The sequence below is a fragment of the Oncorhynchus mykiss genome, chromosome 11, assembly GCF_013265735.2.
Source record: "Oncorhynchus mykiss isolate Arlee chromosome 11, USDA_OmykA_1.1, whole genome shotgun sequence".
Lineage (NCBI taxonomy): Eukaryota > Metazoa > Chordata > Actinopteri > Salmoniformes > Salmonidae > Oncorhynchus > Oncorhynchus mykiss.
In genome coordinates this window covers 75,233,552-75,251,737 of record NC_048575.1, presented here as the reverse complement: position 1 = coordinate 75,251,737, position 18,186 = coordinate 75,233,552, and the positions used below count along the sequence as shown (strand labels likewise).

The following is an 18,186-nucleotide window of genomic DNA, read 5'->3' as shown; positions in this document are numbered from 1 at the left end:
GAGACTTGTAGATAACCTGTAGCCAGTGGGTTTGGCGACGAGTATGAAGCGGGGGACAGCCAACGAGAGCGTATATGTCGCAGTGGTGAGTAGTGTATGGGGTTTTGATGGCAAAACGGATGGCACTGTGATAGACTATATCCAGTTTGCTGAGTAGTGTTGGAGGCTATTTTATAGATGACATCGCCGAAGTCAAGGATAGGTAGAATGGTCAGTTTTACGAGGGTATGTTTGGCAGCATGAGTGAAGGAAGCTTTGTTGCGAAATAGGAAGCCGATTCTAGATTTAATTGTTGATTGGAGATGCTAACGTGAGTCTGGAAGGAGAGTTTACAGTCTAGCCAGACACCTAGGTATTTGTAGTTATCCACGTATTCTAAGTCAGAGCCGTCCAGAGTAGTGATGCTGGACGGGCGAACAGGTGCGGGCAATGATCGGTTGAATAGCATGCATATTGTTTTATTTGCGTTTAAGAGCAGTTGGAGGCCACGGAAGGAGAGTTGTATGGCATTGAAGCTCGTCTGGAGGTTAGATAACACAGTGTCCAAAGAAGGGCCAGAATTATACAGAGTGGTGTCGTCTGCGTAGAGGTGGATCAGAGAATCACCAGCAGCAAGAGCGACATCTTTGTTGTATACAGAGAAGAGAGTCGGCCCAAGAATTGAACCCTGTGGCACCCCCATAGAGACTGCCAGAGGTCCGGACAACAGGCCCTCCGATTTGACACACTGAGCTCTATCAGAGAAGTAATTGGTGAACCAGGTGAGGCTATCATTTGAGAAACCAAGGCTGTTGAGTCTGCCAATAAGAATGTGGTGATTGACAGAGTCGAAAGCCTTGGCCAGGTCGATGAATACAGCTGCACAGTAATGTATCTTATCGATGGCGGTATTGATATCGTTAAGGACCTTGAGCGTGACTGAGGTGCACCCATGACCAGCTCGGAAACCAGATTGCTATCAGCTATCTGGATGTGGGTGAAGGAGAAATGGTCTTGGGCGGGTTGCTGTGGAGGGTACCGGGTTGTTGACCGGGGTAGGGGTAGCCAGGTGGAAAGCATGGCCAGCCGTAGAGAAATGCTTATTGAAATTCTCAATTATAGTGTATTTGTCGGTTGTAACAGTGTTTCCTAGCCTCAGAGCAGTGGGTAGCTGGGAGTAGGTACTCTTATTATCCATGGACTTTACAGTGTCCCAGCACTCTTTTGAGTTTGTACTGCAGGATGCAAAAAAAGCTAGCCTTAGCTTTCCTAACTGCCTGTCTATATTGGTTCCTAACTTCCCTGAAAAGTTGCATATCACGGGGGCTATTCGATGCTAATGCAGACATGCTTCGACATGACATCGTTTTCTGGAATATTCCAAGCTGTTTATAGGCACAGTCAATTTAGTGTATTTAAACTTCTGACCCACTGGAATTGTGAAAAGGTGAATTATAAGTGAAATAATCTGTGCTCAGTTTTTTATTTTTTTTTATTTCACCTTTATTTAACCAGGTAGGCTAGTTGAGAACAAGTTCTCATTTACAACCGCGACCTGGCCAAGATAAAGCATAGCAGTTCGACACAAACAACAACAGAGTTACACATGGAATGAACAAAACATACAGTCAATAATACAGTAGAAAAAAAGAAAACAAAGTCTATATACAGTGAGTGCAAATTAGGTCAAATAAGGGAGTTAAGGCAATAAATAGGCCATGGTGGCAAATTCCAATTAAACACTGAAATGGTAGATGTGCAAAAGATGGATGTGCAAGTAGAGATACTGTGGTGCAAAAGGAGCTAAATAAGTAAATACAGTTTGGGGATGAGGTAAATAGATGGGCTGTATACAGATGGGCTATGAACAGGTGCAGTGATCTGTGTGCTGCTCTGACAGCTGGTTCTTAAAGCTATTGAGGGAGATGGGAATCTCCAGCTTCAGTGATCTTTGTAGTTCGTTCCAGTCAGTGGCAGCAGAGAACTGGAAGGAAAGGCGACCAAGGTAGGAATTGGCTTTGGGGGTGACCAGTGAGATACACCTGCTGGAGCGCGTGCTACGAGTGGGTGCTGCTATGGTGACCAGCGAGCTGAGATAGTGCGGGGCTTTACCTAGCAGAGACTTGTAGATAACCTGTAGCCAGTGGGTTTGGCGACGAGTATGAAGCGGGGGACAGCCAACGAGAGCGTATATGTCGCAGTGGTGAGTAGTGTATGGGGTTTTGATGGCAAAACGGATGGCACTGTGATAGACTATATCCAGTTTGCTGAGTAGTGTTGGAGGCTATTTTATAGATGACATCGCCGAAGTCAAGGATAGGTAGAATGGTCAGTTTTACGAGGGTATGTTTGGCAGCATGAGTGAAGGAAGCTTTGTTGCGAAATAGGAAGCCGATTCTAGATTTAATTGTTGATTGGAGATGCTAACGTGAGTCTGGAAGGAGAGTTTACAGTCTAGCCAGACACCTAGGTATTTGTAGTTATCCACGTATTCTAAGTCAGAGCCGTCCAGAGTAGTGATGCTGGACGGGCGAACAGGTGCGGGCAATGATCGGTTGAATAGCATGCATATTGTTTTATTTGCGTTTAAGAGCAGTTGGAGGCCACGGAAGGAGAGTTGTATGGCATTGAAGCTCGTCTGGAGGTTAGATAACACAGTGTCCAAAGAAGGGCCAGAATTATACAGAGTGGTGTCGTCTGCGTAGAGGTGGATCAGAGAATCACCAGCAGCAAGAGCGACATCTTTGTTGTATACAGAGAAGAGAGTCGGCCCAAGAATTGAACCCTGTGGCACCCCCATAGAGACTGCCAGAGGTCCGGACAACAGGCCCTCCGATTTGACACACTGAGCTCTATCAGAGAAGTAATTGGTGAACCAGGTGAGGCTATCATTTGAGAAACCAAGGCTGTTGAGTCTGCCAATAAGAATGTGGTGATTGACAGAGTCGAAAGCCTTGGCCAGGTCGATGAATACAGCTGCACAGTAATGTATCTTATCGATGGCGGTATTGATATCGTTAAGGACCTTGAGCGTGACTGAGGTGCACCCATGACCAGCTCGGAAACCAGATTGCTATCAGCTATCTGGATGTGGGTGAAGGAGAAATGGTCTTGGGCGGGTTGCTGTGGAGGGTACCGGGTTGTTGACCGGGGTAGGGGTAGCCAGGTGGAAAGCATGGCCAGCCGTAGAGAAATGCTTATTGAAATTCTCAATTATAGTGTATTTGTCGGTTGTAACAGTGTTTCCTAGCCTCAGAGCAGTGGGTAGCTGGGAGTAGGTACTCTTATTATCCATGGACTTTACAGTGTCCCAGCACTCTTTTGAGTTTGTACTGCAGGATGCAAAAAAAGCTAGCCTTAGCTTTCCTAACTGCCTGTCTATATTGGTTCCTAACTTCCCTGAAAAGTTGCATATCACGGGGGCTATTCGATGCTAATGCAGAACGCCACAGGATGTTTTTGTGCTGGTCAAGGGCAGACAGTTCTGGAGTGAACCAAGGGCTATATCTATTCCTGGTTCTACATTTTTTGAATGTGGAATGCCTATTTAAGATGGTGAGGAAGGCGGCAACGGCAACGGTGAGAGACTTGTTTCTGGAAAGGTACATTTTTAGAAGTAGAAGCTCAAATTGTTTGGGTACAGACCTGGATAGTAAGACAGAACTATGCAGGTTATCTTTGCAGTAAATTGCAATACCGCCCCCTTTGGCAGTTCTATCTTGTCGGAAAATGTTATAGTTAGGAATGGAAATTTCAAGGTTTTTGGTGGTCTTCCTAAGCCAGTATTCAGTATTCAGTATCCAGTAGGACATCCGGATTGGTGGAGTGTGCTAGGGCAGTGAATAAAACAAACTTAGGGAGGAGGCTTCTAATGTTAACATGCATGAAACCAAGGCTTTTATGGTTGCAGAAGTCAACAAATGAGAGAGCCTGGGGGATGGGAGTGGAGGTAGACACTGCAGGGCCTGGATTAACCTCTACATCACCAGAGGAACAGAGGAGGAGTAGGATAAGGGTACGGCTAACAGAACTGGACGCCTAGTACGTTCAGAACAGAGAGTAAAAGGAACAGATTTCTGGGCACAGTAGAATATATTCAAGGCATAATGTACAGACAAAGGTATAGTAGGATGTGAATACAGTGGGGGTAAACCTGTGCATATAGTGATAATGAAAGATATATTGTCTCTAGAAATAGCATTTGAACCAGGTGATGTCACTGCGTGTGTGGGTGGTGGAACTAAATTGTTAGCCGAGGCATGTTGAGCTGTGCTAGAGGCTCTACAGTGAAATAAAACAATAGTTACAAACCAGAACAGCAATCGACACGGCATGGTGACGTTAGGGAAAAGCATGCGTAGCTGGGTGATCATACAAGTCCAGTGCGTGGCTTCAAGCAGCTAGCGGCATGGGGCTAGCAGGCTAACAGAAAGGCCTTAGAGGGATGACGCGACGGAGGGACGTCTGTTGTGGCCCCCTCGTGCAGTTACGGGCGGAATAGCAGGGCTCCATGTGGTAAACCAGGCCAATTGGCAAAATATGTTTAGTGGCCGAAGAAATATGACCGAAGGGCCTCTTAAGCCAGCAGTCCAATGTGCTTTAGATAGCTAGCAGGCCGCAGATTAGCGGCTGTGCGTTTAGGGGTCGTTAGCTGCTATAATTCCAGGTGGGAAAAAATATATATAATAAAAATGTAAAAAAAACAACAACAAAAAAATAGGTTCAGAGATTGCGGTAGGAATCCGGAGATATGGAGAAGAATAATTCAGACTAGCTCTGGTTTGAGTCGCGCTCTATAGACTGGCGAGAGTTGTCCGGGATAAAGGTAGCTGATGACCGCTAGCAAAGGATAGCTGACTGCTAGCTAGTGGCTTCTGAATGTATTAGTTGGGCCTCGTAACTCAACAGTCCGTTGTGCTCTAGACAGCTAGCATTCAGGGGACGTTAGCTGTGGAGGACGGAGGGTGAAAAGGTTCAGAGCTTGCGATAGGAATCCGGGGATATGGAGAGAAAAATAGGTCCGGTATGTTCTGGTTGAATCGCGTTGTACAAACTGGCGAGAGCTTTCCGAGCTAGAGGTTAGCTGATGACCGTTAGCTGGCTAGTTTATGTTGGAGAGATTCCAGTAATAGAGGCAGAGAAAAATACGTTAGAGAAAAAGCAGGTCCACACCACATTGGGTGAGGCGGGTTACAGGAGAGTATTTTGAAGTGAGGGTTTAGAAAAATATAAAAAGATATGCGAAGAGAAATATGGATTGGAATGGATGGAATGGATTCTCAATTAGAAGAAGGGGTTGCTGTCCAAGGATGAAGCTGTCAAAGCGATTTCTGAAGTTTCCAATCAGAGTATCTATGAAGTCAACATGAGGAGAAACATCTCTCTCACCCTGAATCTGATCCTGCACTTTTGTGAAGTGTGCTCAGTCTCCTTGAAGATCTTCCTTGAACACTTCCAGTTTCCTCTGGAAGGAGTGGATAGATGTCATCAAAACACAAACGGAGTTGTTCTTTCCCTGTAGTTTCATTTGGAGCTCATTAAGGTCTGACCACAATTGAAAACTGTGTTGCCTTCTGGCTCTTGAGCTGTACAAGGAAAGCTGTTATTTCCATTTATGGACCAAAAGCGTTCCAACACCCTGCCTTCACTGAGCCGTCTTACGTTGTTGTGCAGCAGTAGGTCATTTGCATTTGCCTCAACTTCTTCCAGGAATTCTTTCAGCAGGCGATGTTGATGAGATGAGGATTCCCTGAGGAAGTTGATGAGTTTCATCATTATATTCACACTTCAGCATACTCTTCTGACAGATTGGCGCACAGGACAGACTGATGAATGATGTAAGCTGTGAGATCAGGGTTGTCCTCTTTCAGCCGTGCCACAGCTCCTCTCTCACTCTTCCTGTCATGGCAGGGGCCCCGTCTGAGGTGATAGGGACCACTTGTTTTAGATATATCCCCCTCTTTCTCATCATCTCCTTTATGACCATGTCTATGTCCTTTCCTCTTGTATGTGTCTCAAGTGGTGTTGCACCTAACAGGTCTTCACAGAATTCCTTCTTCTCTGTGTGGTAAGCTGAGCATTATCACTCACATCAGTAGATTCATTAACAGCATAATGCGCTGCGTGGTGCACTCCGAATAGCTCCATCACGCTGTGTAAATACATCCTCTGTTAGTATTTCCCTCTTTCTTGCTGCTGTTGTACGTGACATTGGGATTTGCTTGATCTTTTCACTCAGCTCGTCTCTTTGTTTATCGTCAAGTAAAGTTTCAACAGCATTCGTTACACTCCATCACCACTCCCCAGACAGTAAATGGCTTCTGCTGTTGACCCAAAATCAAATCTGTTTTTTTGGGAACATTCATTTGCACGTTGTTGAGCAGTGAATGTTGAGCAGTGAATGCATGGGAGAGGACTCTGGTGGACCGATCACACTGGGCTTTGAGTTTATTTTGCCTGTCCTCACATCAGACTGCTGTGGATATGTTTGCTCAAAAGATCTGTGCTTCGTCTCGTAGTGGCACTTCACGTTGGCACTTTTTATTAGAGCCACGGTCTCTGAACATATCAGGCAGAGTGGTTTGACATTCGCTGCGGGAAGGATAAAGCCATATTTGTCTGTCCACTCCTCTTTGAAAGCTACATTTTCTTTATCGACTTTCCTCATTTTTGTGCATAGCATTCTATAATTTCTCCTTTCGCTTCCGTTTTTGCTTCTCTTGCTGTCTCTCTCTCTCTAACAACATCAGTCTACTAACATGCATTGTAAACATTCGCTTTGATTGGCTGAGTTTCATGAAGTGATTTAAATAACGCACGTGATTGGACAACTCACAGTAGTATTGGGGCGCTGTCTGGGACCTTCCCAGCTGCGCTGAGCCAGCACAGTATGTGTACATTTTTTAAAAAAAGAGTTGCTTCATCAGTATTTAATTGAACAATTATTCATGACAAATCAAGGTGTCGAGGTCCAGATAGAACCTTCCGCCAATTGTGCTCCTCTGCTTTAAATGATCATGTTTATCTTTCCTCACAGCTTCTGGTCATAGCAGAAGGATGACAGTGGTTCCCAACCTTTTTCAGGTAATGTACCACCAACGGAATTTTGCCCCTAATGAGTACCCCTGAAGTACCCCGTCATGTGCATTTTACCAGTAGGCCTATGGTAAAATGCAGTCTTCTGACGTATGCCCTGTGAATAGGCCAAGAACCCCCATGGGTCCTTGTATCCCCCGCTTGGGAGCCACTGGTTTATAATAACAGGAGAGGGAAATGGATGGCTAGAAGAGAGATTGGGCTGTGGAAAATGTACTGTGATGGAAAGATATATGTTCCTGAATTGATGAGAAATCACATTGACCAACCTTTTTTTGTGCTTTCGATCATCCTTCCTCTTATGTTTCAAACTAGAAGAGCTGTGCTTTGTCTTTTTAGAGGTGTACCTGTGAAAAAAAAATGATCGGTTATTGTTGTTGCTGACACTTCCACTAGTTCTTTTCCATTTATTTGAGGGAGAGGCCTGCTATTAAAACTAACTCAGCCACTGCCCTCCGACATCATACATTAGTGATGTAGTAGGTCAGTTGGAGTATAATATAAAGTCTATAATATATGTTTTTGTTATTGCCAAAGTAATCTTGCGTGGCAGACCCATAGGGTGTCTTCTGGTGAAATACATTTATCGTCAAAGTAACTCATTTCAATAGTGATCAACAACAACATTACGATGTAGGAAGTAGCTACCTGTGGAATTTGACATTATGACATGATACAGCCAGTGACGTTTGACATTATTTTTTTATTTTTTTATTTCACCTTTATTTAACCAGGTAGGCTAGTTGAGAACAAGTTATCATTTACAAATGCGACCTGGCCAAGATAAAGCAAAGCAGTGCGACACAAACAACAACACAGAGTTATACATGGGATAAACATACGTAAAGTCGATAACACAATAGAAAAATCTATATACAGTGTGTGCAAATGTAGTAAGATTAGTGAGGTAAGGCAATAAATAGGCCACAGTGGTGAAATAATGACACTTTAAAATTAACACTGGAGTGATAGATGTACAAATGATGAGGTGAAAGTAGAGATACTGGGGTGCAAAGAGAAAAAAATTATATTATGGGGATGAGGTAGTTGGATGGGCTATTTACAGATGGGCTATGTACAGGTGTAATGATCGGTAAGCTGCTCTGACAGCTGATGCTTAAAGTTAGTGAGGGAGATATAAGTCTCCAGCTTCAGTGAATTTTGTAATTCGTTCCAGTCATTGGCAGCAGACAACTGGAAGGAAAGGCGTCCAAAAGAGGTGTTGGTTTTGGGGATGACCAGTGAAATATACTTGCTGGAGCGTGTGCTATGGGTGGGTGTTGCTATGGTGACCAGAGAGCTGAGATAAGGTGAGGCTTTACCTAGCAGAGGCTTATAGATGACCTGGAGCCAGTGGGTTTGGCGACGAATATGGAGCGAGGGCCAACCAACAAGAGCATACAGGTTGCAGTGGTGGGTAGCATATGGGGCTTTGGTGACAAAATGGATGGCACTGTGATAGACTACATCCAATTTGCTGAGTAGAGTGTTGGAGGCTATTTGTAAATGACATCGCCGAAGTCAAGGATCGGTAGGATGGTCAGTTCTACGAGGGTATGTTTGGCAGCATGAGTGAAGCCAATTCTAGATTTAATTTTGGATTGGAGATGCTTAATGTGAGTCTGGAAGGAGAGTTTACAGTCTAACCAAACACCTAGGTGTTTGTAGTTGTCCACATATTCTAAGTCAGAACTGTCCAGAGTAGTGATGTTAGTCGGGCAGGCAGGTGCGAGCAACGGTTGGTTGAGGAGCATGCATTTAGTTTAACTTGCATTTAAAAGCAGTTGGTGCCCATGGAAGAAGTGTTGTATGGCGCTGAAGCTCGTTTGGAGGTTTATTAACACAGTGCCCAAAGAAGGGCCAGATGTTTACAGAATGGTGTCATCTGCATAGAGGTGGATCAGAGAATCACCAGCAGCAAGAGAGACATCATTGATATATACAGAAAAGAGTCAGCCCAAGAATTGAACCCTGTGGCATTGAGACTGCCAGAGGTCCGGACAACAGGCCCTCCGATTTGACACACTGAACTTTTGACACACTGGTGATCCAGGCAAGGCAGTCATTTGAGAAACCAAGGCTATTGAGTCTGCTGATAAGAATACGGTGATTGACAGAGTCGAAAGCCTTGGCCAGGTCGATGAAAACGGCCGCACAGTATTGTCTTTTATCGATGGCGGTTATGATATCAGTTAGGACCTTGAGCGTGGCTGAGGTGCACCCATGACCAGCTCGGAAACCGGATTGCACAGTGGAGAAGGTACGGTGGGATTTGAAATGGTCGGTAATATGTTTGTTTAATTGGCTTTCGAAGACTTTAGAAAGGCAGGGCAGGATGGATATAGGTCTGTAACAGTTTGGGTCTAGTGTGTCTCCCCCTTTTAAGACGGGATACAGGAAGTAGCTACCTGTTGCATTTGACAGAATGATATGATACAGGTAGTACGTAGGTACCTGTGGAGTTTCACATTATGACATGAAACAGGAAGCAGCTACCTGTGGCGTTTGCTTTTCTTAGAGCTCTTGCTTTTCTTAGAGCTCTTCTTCTTTTTCTTCTTCCTCACCGGAGACAGACTGTAGTACGGAGACCTATGACAGAAACCAAAAAAAAAAAACATTATGACCACACACACACACACATACACACACACCATTATCTAAAAGCACTCTTCTATCAAAGCTGATAATATGCCTATCTCTCTGTGTGCGTCTCTAAAATGTCAGTTTACTCAGAGAACAGTTAGAACATGTCTAGAAATAGACCCATCACACCGGGTAACCATAGTGCTGGTTTCACTAGGCCACCATAGTGCTGGTTTCACTAGGCCACCATAGTGTTGGTTTCCCTAGGCCCCCATAGTGCTGGTTTCACTAGGCCACCATAGTGCTGGTTTCACTAGGCCACCATAGTGCTGGTTTCACTAGGCCACCATAGTGCTGGTTTCACTAGGCCACCAGAGTGCTGGTTTCACTAGGCCACCACTAGGCCATCATAGTGCTGGTTTCACTAGGCCACCATTGTGCTGGTTTCACTAGGCCATCATAGTGCTGGTTTCACTAGGCCATCATAGTGATGGTTTCAATAGGCCACCATAGTTCTGGTTTCACTAGGCCACCATAGTGCTGGTTTCACTAGGCCACCATAGTGCTGGTTTCACTAGGCCACCACATCATAGTGATGGTTTCAATAGGCCACCACAGTGCTGCTTTCAATAGGCCACCATAGTGCTAGTTTCACTAGGCCATCCTAGTGCTGGTTTCACTAGGCCATCATAGTGCTGGTTTCAATAGGCCACCAGAGTGCTGGTTTCACTAAGCCATCATAGTACTGGTTTCAATAGGCCACCATAGTGCTAGTTTCACTAGGCCATCCTAGTGCTGGGTTCACCGGGCCACCATAGTGCTGGTTTCACTAGGCCACCAGAGTGCTGGTTTCACTAGGCCACCATAGTGCTGGTTTCACTAGGCCACCATAGTGCTGGTTTCACCGGTCCACCAGAGTGCTGGTTTCACTAGGCCACCATATTGTTGGTTTCACCGGGCCACCATAGTGCTGGTTTCACTAGGCCACCAGAGTGCTGGTTTCACTAGGCCACCATAGTGCTGGTTTCACTAGGCCAAAAGAGTGCTGGTTTAATGAACTTACCTTTCCCTCTTCCTCTTTCTCTCCGATTTCCTCCTCTTCTTCTTCCCCTTGGAAGCGTGGGGCCGAGGGGAAAGATCGTCATCAAACAACACACTGCAACAGGAGAGAGACAGGGATGGACAGGGTTACTGATGTGTTCTCCTCAGGGAGACCTAGGTTTCTGCAGTACTGTATGAGACTCCTGCAGGACACCTGTATACAGGGACTCTGTATGCTAACAGCATTACCGATCATATTTGGGGCCACACAGGAATGACTATAAAAATAAAGTCATTTTAATAATTTACTGTCTCCCCAAGACAATATTTCCAACGTGACCAACTGACAAAAATGTAGGATACATGTTGGCTTAAAGCTCAGACACCAATAAGTTTGCCCGCCGAGAGTACTTAGCACCTCTGAACGGTGTCGGCAGTCAAACTCTTTTGTGTTCACACAGCAAAGACTTGGAAGTCGTCAGACACTCAACCTTGTTAAAATACTCCAAACCAGAAGATGGCAATAGCGTTGTTTTGCAATGCATATCCATGCGTATTGCTTGTGGTCTAGATTCCAAGCTATCTGCCCTGTATCTATTTTATACAAAGCCCTTGTTGTTACTAGTGAGATGGCCACAGCTAGATAACTACAATTTATTTAACTCTCCATAATCCTATACTGCCAGTGCCAGCCCATAGCCAAATGTCTAGCTAGCTAGCTAACATTAGCATATTCGCTAGCTAGCACAACATAGCTAGGTAGACAGCTAAGACACTGCACAAACGCAGCAGCCAACACAGGAGCTGTTTCATGAAAACTAGCTGATCCATTGTGATTGAATTATAATGTCTATACTAGCTAAAGTGGGTAGCTATCTTAGAGGAAGTATTTAGTGTTGTGTGCATTGCGTCTGTGCACTTAGCTAGCTACCATCCCATAGCCTACAATGCAAATGACATGTAATGGTTCATGTATGGATGTTCGGAGAAAATGCCCTCTTATATCCTATTTTATTTTTTGGGCTCTTCCGACATGGGGGATCGTGCTCTCTGATTGGTTCAAAGTCAAGTTGTTGGCCACTGACGAGCATCAGCAGTCAAGAACAGTTGCACATAATCGAAAAGGCAGCGAACGGGCTATTACAGCTTTACAACAGCCAGGGCCCTCAGCTAACTTCACAGCAATTAGATCAGGGAGTAGTGGAAATGAAGCCATGATGAATTTACATTCCTGCTTAGACCTTATGGCAAGGTGCTCTTTATTTTAATTATTTTTTTAATTTCTCCGTTATTTAACCAGGTAGGCAAGTTTAGAACAAGTTCTCATTTACAAATGTGACCTGGCCAAGATAAAGCAATTCAGTGTGACACAAACAACACAGAGTTACACATGGGATAAACAAACCTACATTCGATAACACAACAGAAAAGTCTATATACAGTGTGTGCAAATGTAATAAGATTAGGGAGGTAAGGCAATAAATAGGCCATAGTGGTGAAATAATTACAATTTAGCAATTAAACACTGGAGTGATAGATGTGCAGAATATGAATGTGCAAGTAGAGATACTGGGGTGCAAAGGAGCAAAAAATAAATAAGAATATGGGAATGAGGTAGTTGGGTGGGCTATTTACAGATGGGCTATGCACAGGTGCAATGATCGGTAAGCTGCTCTGACAGCTGATGCTTAAAGTTAGCGAGGGAGATATAAGACTCCAGCTTCAGTGATTTTTGCAATTCGTTCCAGTCATTGGCAGCAGAGAACTGGAAAGAAAGGCGGCCATATGAGGAGTTCACTTTGACCAGTGAAATATACCTGCTGGAACGTGTGCTACGGGTGGGTGCTGCTATGGTGACCAGAGAGCTGAGATAAGGTGGGACTTCACCTAGCAAAGACTTATAGATGACTTAGAGCCAGTGGGTTTGGTGACGAATATGGAGTGAGGGCCAGCCAACGAGAGCATACAGGTCGCAGTGGTGGGTAGTATATAGGGCTTTGGTGAAGAAACGGATGGCACTGTGATAGACGACATCCAATTTGCTGAGTAGAGTGTCTGAGGCTATTTTGTAAATGACATCGCCGAAGTCAAGGATCGGTAGGGTAGTCAGTTCTACAAGGGTATGTTTGGCAGCATGAGTGAAGGATGCTTTGTTACAAAATAGAAAGCGGATTCTAGATTTAATTTTGGATTGGAGATGCTTAATGTGAGTCTATAAGGAGAGTTTACAGTCTAACCAGACACCTAGGTATTTTTAGTTGTCCACATATTCTAAGTGAGAACCGTCCAGAGTAGTGATGCTGGACGGGTGGGCGGGTGCAGGCAGCGATCGGTTGAAGAGCATGCATTTAGTTTTACTTGCATTTAAGAGCAGTTGGAGGCCACGGACGGAGTGTTGTATGGCATTGAAGATTGTCTGGAGGTTTGTTAACACAGTGTCCAAAGAAGGGCCAGAAGTATACAGAATGGTGTCGTCTGCGTAGAGGTGGATCAGAGAATCACCAGCAGCAAGACCGACATCATTGATGTAGACAGAGAAAAGAGTCGGCCCAAGAATTGAACCCTGTGGCACCCCTATAAAGACTGCCAGAGGTCCGGACAACAGGCCCTCCGATTTGACACACTAAACTCTGTCTGAGAAGTAGTTGGTGAACCAGGCGAGCCAGTCATTTGAGAAGCCAAGGCTATTGAGTCTGCCGTTAAGAATGCGGTGATTGACAGAGTCGAAAACCTTGGCCAGGTCGATGAAGACGGCTGCACAGTATTGTCTTTTATCGATGGTGGTTATGATATCGTTTAGGACCTTGAGCGTGGCTGAGGTGCACCCATGACCAGCTCGGAAACCAGATTGCATAGTGGAGAAGGTACGGCGGGATTCAAAATGGCCGGTGATCTGTTCATTAACTTGGCTTTCGAAGACCTTAGAGATGCAGTGTAGGATAGTTTGGATAGTTTGGGTCTAGAGTGTTTCCCCCTTTGAGAAGTGGGATGACCGGGGCAGATTTCCAATCTTTAGGGATCTCAGACGATACGAAAGAGTGGTTGAACAGGCTAGTAATAGGGGTTGCAACAATTGCGGTGGATAATTTTAGAAAGAGAGGGTCCAGATTGTCTAGCCCAGCTGATTTGTACAGATTTTGCAACTCTTTCAGAACATCAGCTATCTGGATTTGGGTGAAGGAGAAATGGGGAGGCTTGAGCAAGTTGCTGTGGTGGGTGCAGAGCTGTTGACCGGGGTAGGGGTAGCCAGCCAGGTGGAAAGCATGGGCAGCCGTAGAAAAATGCTTATTTCAATTCTCAATTATCATAGATTTATCGGTGGTGACAATGTTTCCTTGCCTCAGTGCAGTGGGCAGTGGGCAGTCTTCTTATTCTCCATGGACTTTACAGTGTCCCAGAACTTTTTTGAGTTTGTGCTACAAGATGCAAATTTCTGTTTGAAGCTAGCCTTTGCTTTCCTAACTGCCTGTGTATATTGGTTCCTAACTTCCCTGAAAAGTTGCATATCGCGGGGGCTATTCCATGCTAATACAGTATGCCACGGGATGTTTTTATACTTGGCAAGGGCAGTCACTTTTTGTGTGGGTGGGGTGGGGGGGGGGGGGGGGGGGGGGGGTCGTTTCAGTCATGTAGTGTCCGCCCCACCCAGACATTGCCTTTCCACCCGTAGCATGTTATCTTGTCAATACAAAGATGTAACTCTTGTCGAAGCCCATCTGTCTCTCAAGATGAACGCTCATGAAAGGTCCACTTAATTTTCTCTCTGCAAATGGCTGATGCGTCGTGGCGATGAGGCCCTTTGAAGCACCAACAGACTGGTGGGAGTGAGGAAGAGAGGGAGTAAGTGAGACAAAGAGAGTGAGAAAGGAACAGAGAGATGTATGTACAAAAAAGGGTGTTTTATCTGCGATTCATTTGGACAGCTTCGCATTGGTTTCTATAATGAGGTATTAAATGAGCGTTATATGAAAAAGTGGAGAGTGTGTCATGGAGGAGATCAATTGGGTTGGACTCGCTGTGTGTTTATATCACTGGTGGTTGAGGTGTAAATATGTTTGGCAAGCGAAGTGATGCTGAGAGAGAGAGCCGTCACAGGTTTGTCATACACACAGTACAGAGAGGTACACACACACACACACACACACACACACACACACACACACACACACACACACGGGTACAGTATGCATACAGTACATGCCCGCCTGCCCACACAAACATAAACATGCACTTGTACGAGTGAATGCAGCTATTGTCTACATTTGGTTGCTGGCAGAGCACTTTGTGCATATAGATGTCAAACATTTCAAATGTGTAATCAGAGCCGTCAATACAGAGCAGGTAAAACACTGTTGATTTACAAATTAGCATCGTCCCTGAAAACTGTAAACACACGTAGTCTCTAACAGTGTCTGAGTGGCTCGAAGCATCATGCTGTGATGCAACAGGGTTCTCAGTGCACACAGGCAGGGCAAGGTTTTTCTTAAAAAATATATTTGTTATCATTTGTTTCCCTGAGCCTCCGTTTGCCATTGAAATGCTCAGTCTGATCGTATGGGCATGTTGATACAAATGTACATATATTTACATACACAGCCCTGATTGGCGGATAGGGATCGTAGACTCTAGAGCTTACCCCGCTTACCCCTTCAAAGTAGGAGGATACATATGCAAATAAAATATGACTGGCCATTGGTCAGAATAATCAGATTGTGATGTCATGCCGTCATTCGGATGGGACGTTAAACGGGTGTCCTGACTTTCTGTGGTCACTAAAGATCCTATGGCACTTATCGTTAGAGTAAGGGTGGTAACCCAGGTATCCTGGCTAAATTCCCAATCTGGCCGTCATACCATCACGGTCACAAATCATCCCCAGTTTTCAAATGGCTCAGTCATCCCCCTCCTCTCCCCTGTAGCTATTCCCCAGGTCGTTGCTATAAATTACAATGTGTTACCTGGTAAAATAAGGTTGAAATACAAATTTAAAATAAAAATGGTGTGGGTCAAAAAGCCCATCCCACCTGAACAGGCTGAAATTCCAGGTGTTTCTTAATGTTCTTACGCTAAAAGGGTACTATCTTCATTTTCACAATTTCAGTGTTATTTCAACCTCATAGTCTGGAAATATGTTTTGTTTTTTTTGTTCTTATTTTATTTTACAGGAAAATCTCGTTTTTGACTGTACTGTCCATATTAAAGGTTAGGATTGGGGACTGGTAATCTAATCCTAGATGTGTAGTTAAGAGTCATTTCTGGTTAGGCAATAAAGCATGATATGGTGATTGAATAAAATAAAGATGGATGAAACAGTCATAGAGATTTGTCGTATTTGCTCCAACTGTAGTAACTTCGTCCTTAAAGATCAACAGCTAATCAAAACGGTAGCTAGCTATATGTACAACATTAGCTAGACATCTACAGAAACGATCGCAGTCAGAGACAACTTCCATAGATCACAAGAGATTAATCGGTTAGTCGGTTGATGTCAGTGGTTTCGCCATCATAGCCCTCTATCTTTCAATGAGCGGTTTGGTTTTAGCTCCTGTCCTCTCTCCTTAGCTCTCTGACCTTCAGGGAACAGCCATGATAAACAGACCTCTGATGGAGGACATTACTTCAAGCTGTCAGCTAGTGGTGCACAGAGATAGGACAAGGTTAAGTGGCTTGCTTAAGGTCACATTGGCAGATTTTTCAACACGTTGTCTCTGGGTTTCAAACCAGCAACCTTTCAGTTATTTTGCCCAACACTTTTAACCGATAGACTACCTACCACCCCGCATGTTTACTGCGTCCTTCCCACTAGCATCCCCTGATTGTCCAATGAAAACACTCAAAACAGAATCAGGCAAGGATGGGCATAGGAGTTTTTCCTCACTATGTGACCTGCCCCCCAAAAAAACTACTGGCCTTAGTCATTAATCAAAACACATTTTTTTTACTTCTAAGAAATTAAAAGTTCTCCACCATGAATAATTTATTTTATCCAGATTCTTATCATGTGTAAAATATGTTATAATAATCATCAGAAAAACATCAGAGACTGTTTCATGTTGCTCATTTGCTCTCCCTTGCTCTCCTCTCATTTGCTTTCCCTTGCTCTCCTCTCTCTCCCATGCTCTCCTCTCTCTCCCCTTCTCCCCTGTTCCTCTCTCCTGCTCCCTCCTCTCTCCCCTACCCTCCTCACTCTCCCCCCTGACACTCCTCTCTCTCTCCCCTGCTCTCCTCTCTCTCCTCTGCTCTCCTCTCTCTCCCCTGCTCCCCTCTTCCTCTCTCCTGGTCTCTTCTCTCTTCTCTGCCCTCCTCACTCTCCCCCCTGACACTCCTCCCTCTCTCCCCCCTGATCTCCTCTCTCCCCGGCTCTCCTCTCTCTCCCCTGCTCTCCTCTCTCTCCCCTGCTCTCTGCTAATCAAATCAAATAAAATAAAATGAAAGTTTATTGGTTGCTGTCACGTCCTGACCATAGAGAGTTGTTTATTCTCTATGTTGGTTGGGGCATGACAGTGACTAGGGTGGTTTATCTAGGTGATTTTTACATCTATGTTGGCCTGGTATGGTTCCCAATCAGAGGCAGCTGTTTATCGTTGTCTCTGATTGGGGATCATATTTAGGCAGCCATTACCCCTTTGTACTTTGTGGGATCTTGACTACCGGTATGTATAGTCTGTAAACATATTAGTAGCTTCACGTTTCGTTTTGTTCGTTTATTGTTTTGTTTTGCTTTGAGGTCCACATAGCAATAAAGATGTGGATCACGCTGCACTTTGGTCCAGTTATTATGATGATCGTGACAGTTGCAGGTGAAGCGAAATGCTTGGGTTTCTAGCTCCAACAGTGCTGTAATACATAGCAATAAAAAAAATACACACATAACACAAAATTCTTGATCACCTGTACTCCACACACAGAAACGCGTACAAAGCTCTCTCTCGCCCTCTATATTGTAAATCCGACCACAACTCTATCCTCCTGATTCCTGCTTACAAGCAAAAATTAAAGGAGGAAGCACCAGACTCAGTCTATAAAGAAATGGTCAGATGAAGCAGATATTAAACTACAGGACTGCTTTGCTATCACAGACTGGAACATGTTCTGGGATTTTTCCGATGACATTGAGGAGTACACCACGTCAGTACAATAAGTGCATTGAGGACTTCGTCCCCACAGTGACTGTACGTACATACCCCAACCAGAAGCCATGGATTACAGGCAACATTCGCACTGAGCTAAAGGGTAGAGCTGCCACTTTCAAGGTGCGGAACTCTAACCCGGAAGCTTATAAGAAATCCTGCTATGCCCTGCGACGAACCATCAAACAGGCAAAGTGTCAATACAGGGCTAAGATTGAATCATACTACACCGGCTATTGACGCTTGTCGGATGTGGCAGGGCTTGCAAACTATTACAGACTACAAAGGGAGCCGCGAGCTGCACAGTGACACGAGCTTACCAGATGAGCTAAATCACTTCTATGCTCGCTTCGAGGCA

The 18,186-nt window shown here is 44.7% G+C and overlaps 1 protein-coding gene across 1 annotated transcript in view; it reads right to left on the bottom strand.

Moving 5' to 3' along the window:
- LOC110536386 (serine/arginine repetitive matrix protein 4) overlaps nucleotides 1–18,186 on the bottom strand; it is a 121,243-nt gene that overhangs the window by 23,035 nt on the left and 80,022 nt on the right. Inside the window, exons 3-5 of the mRNA XM_036936350.1 lie at nucleotides 10,721–10,813; nucleotides 9,571–9,663; nucleotides 7,344–7,421 (exon numbers count right to left, since the gene is read on the bottom strand). Of these exons, the coding sequence (XP_036792245.1) occupies nucleotides 7,344–7,421; nucleotides 9,571–9,663; nucleotides 10,721–10,813 (264 nt within the window). The remainder of the gene's footprint in view (nucleotides 1–7,343; nucleotides 7,422–9,570; nucleotides 9,664–10,720; nucleotides 10,814–18,186) is intronic.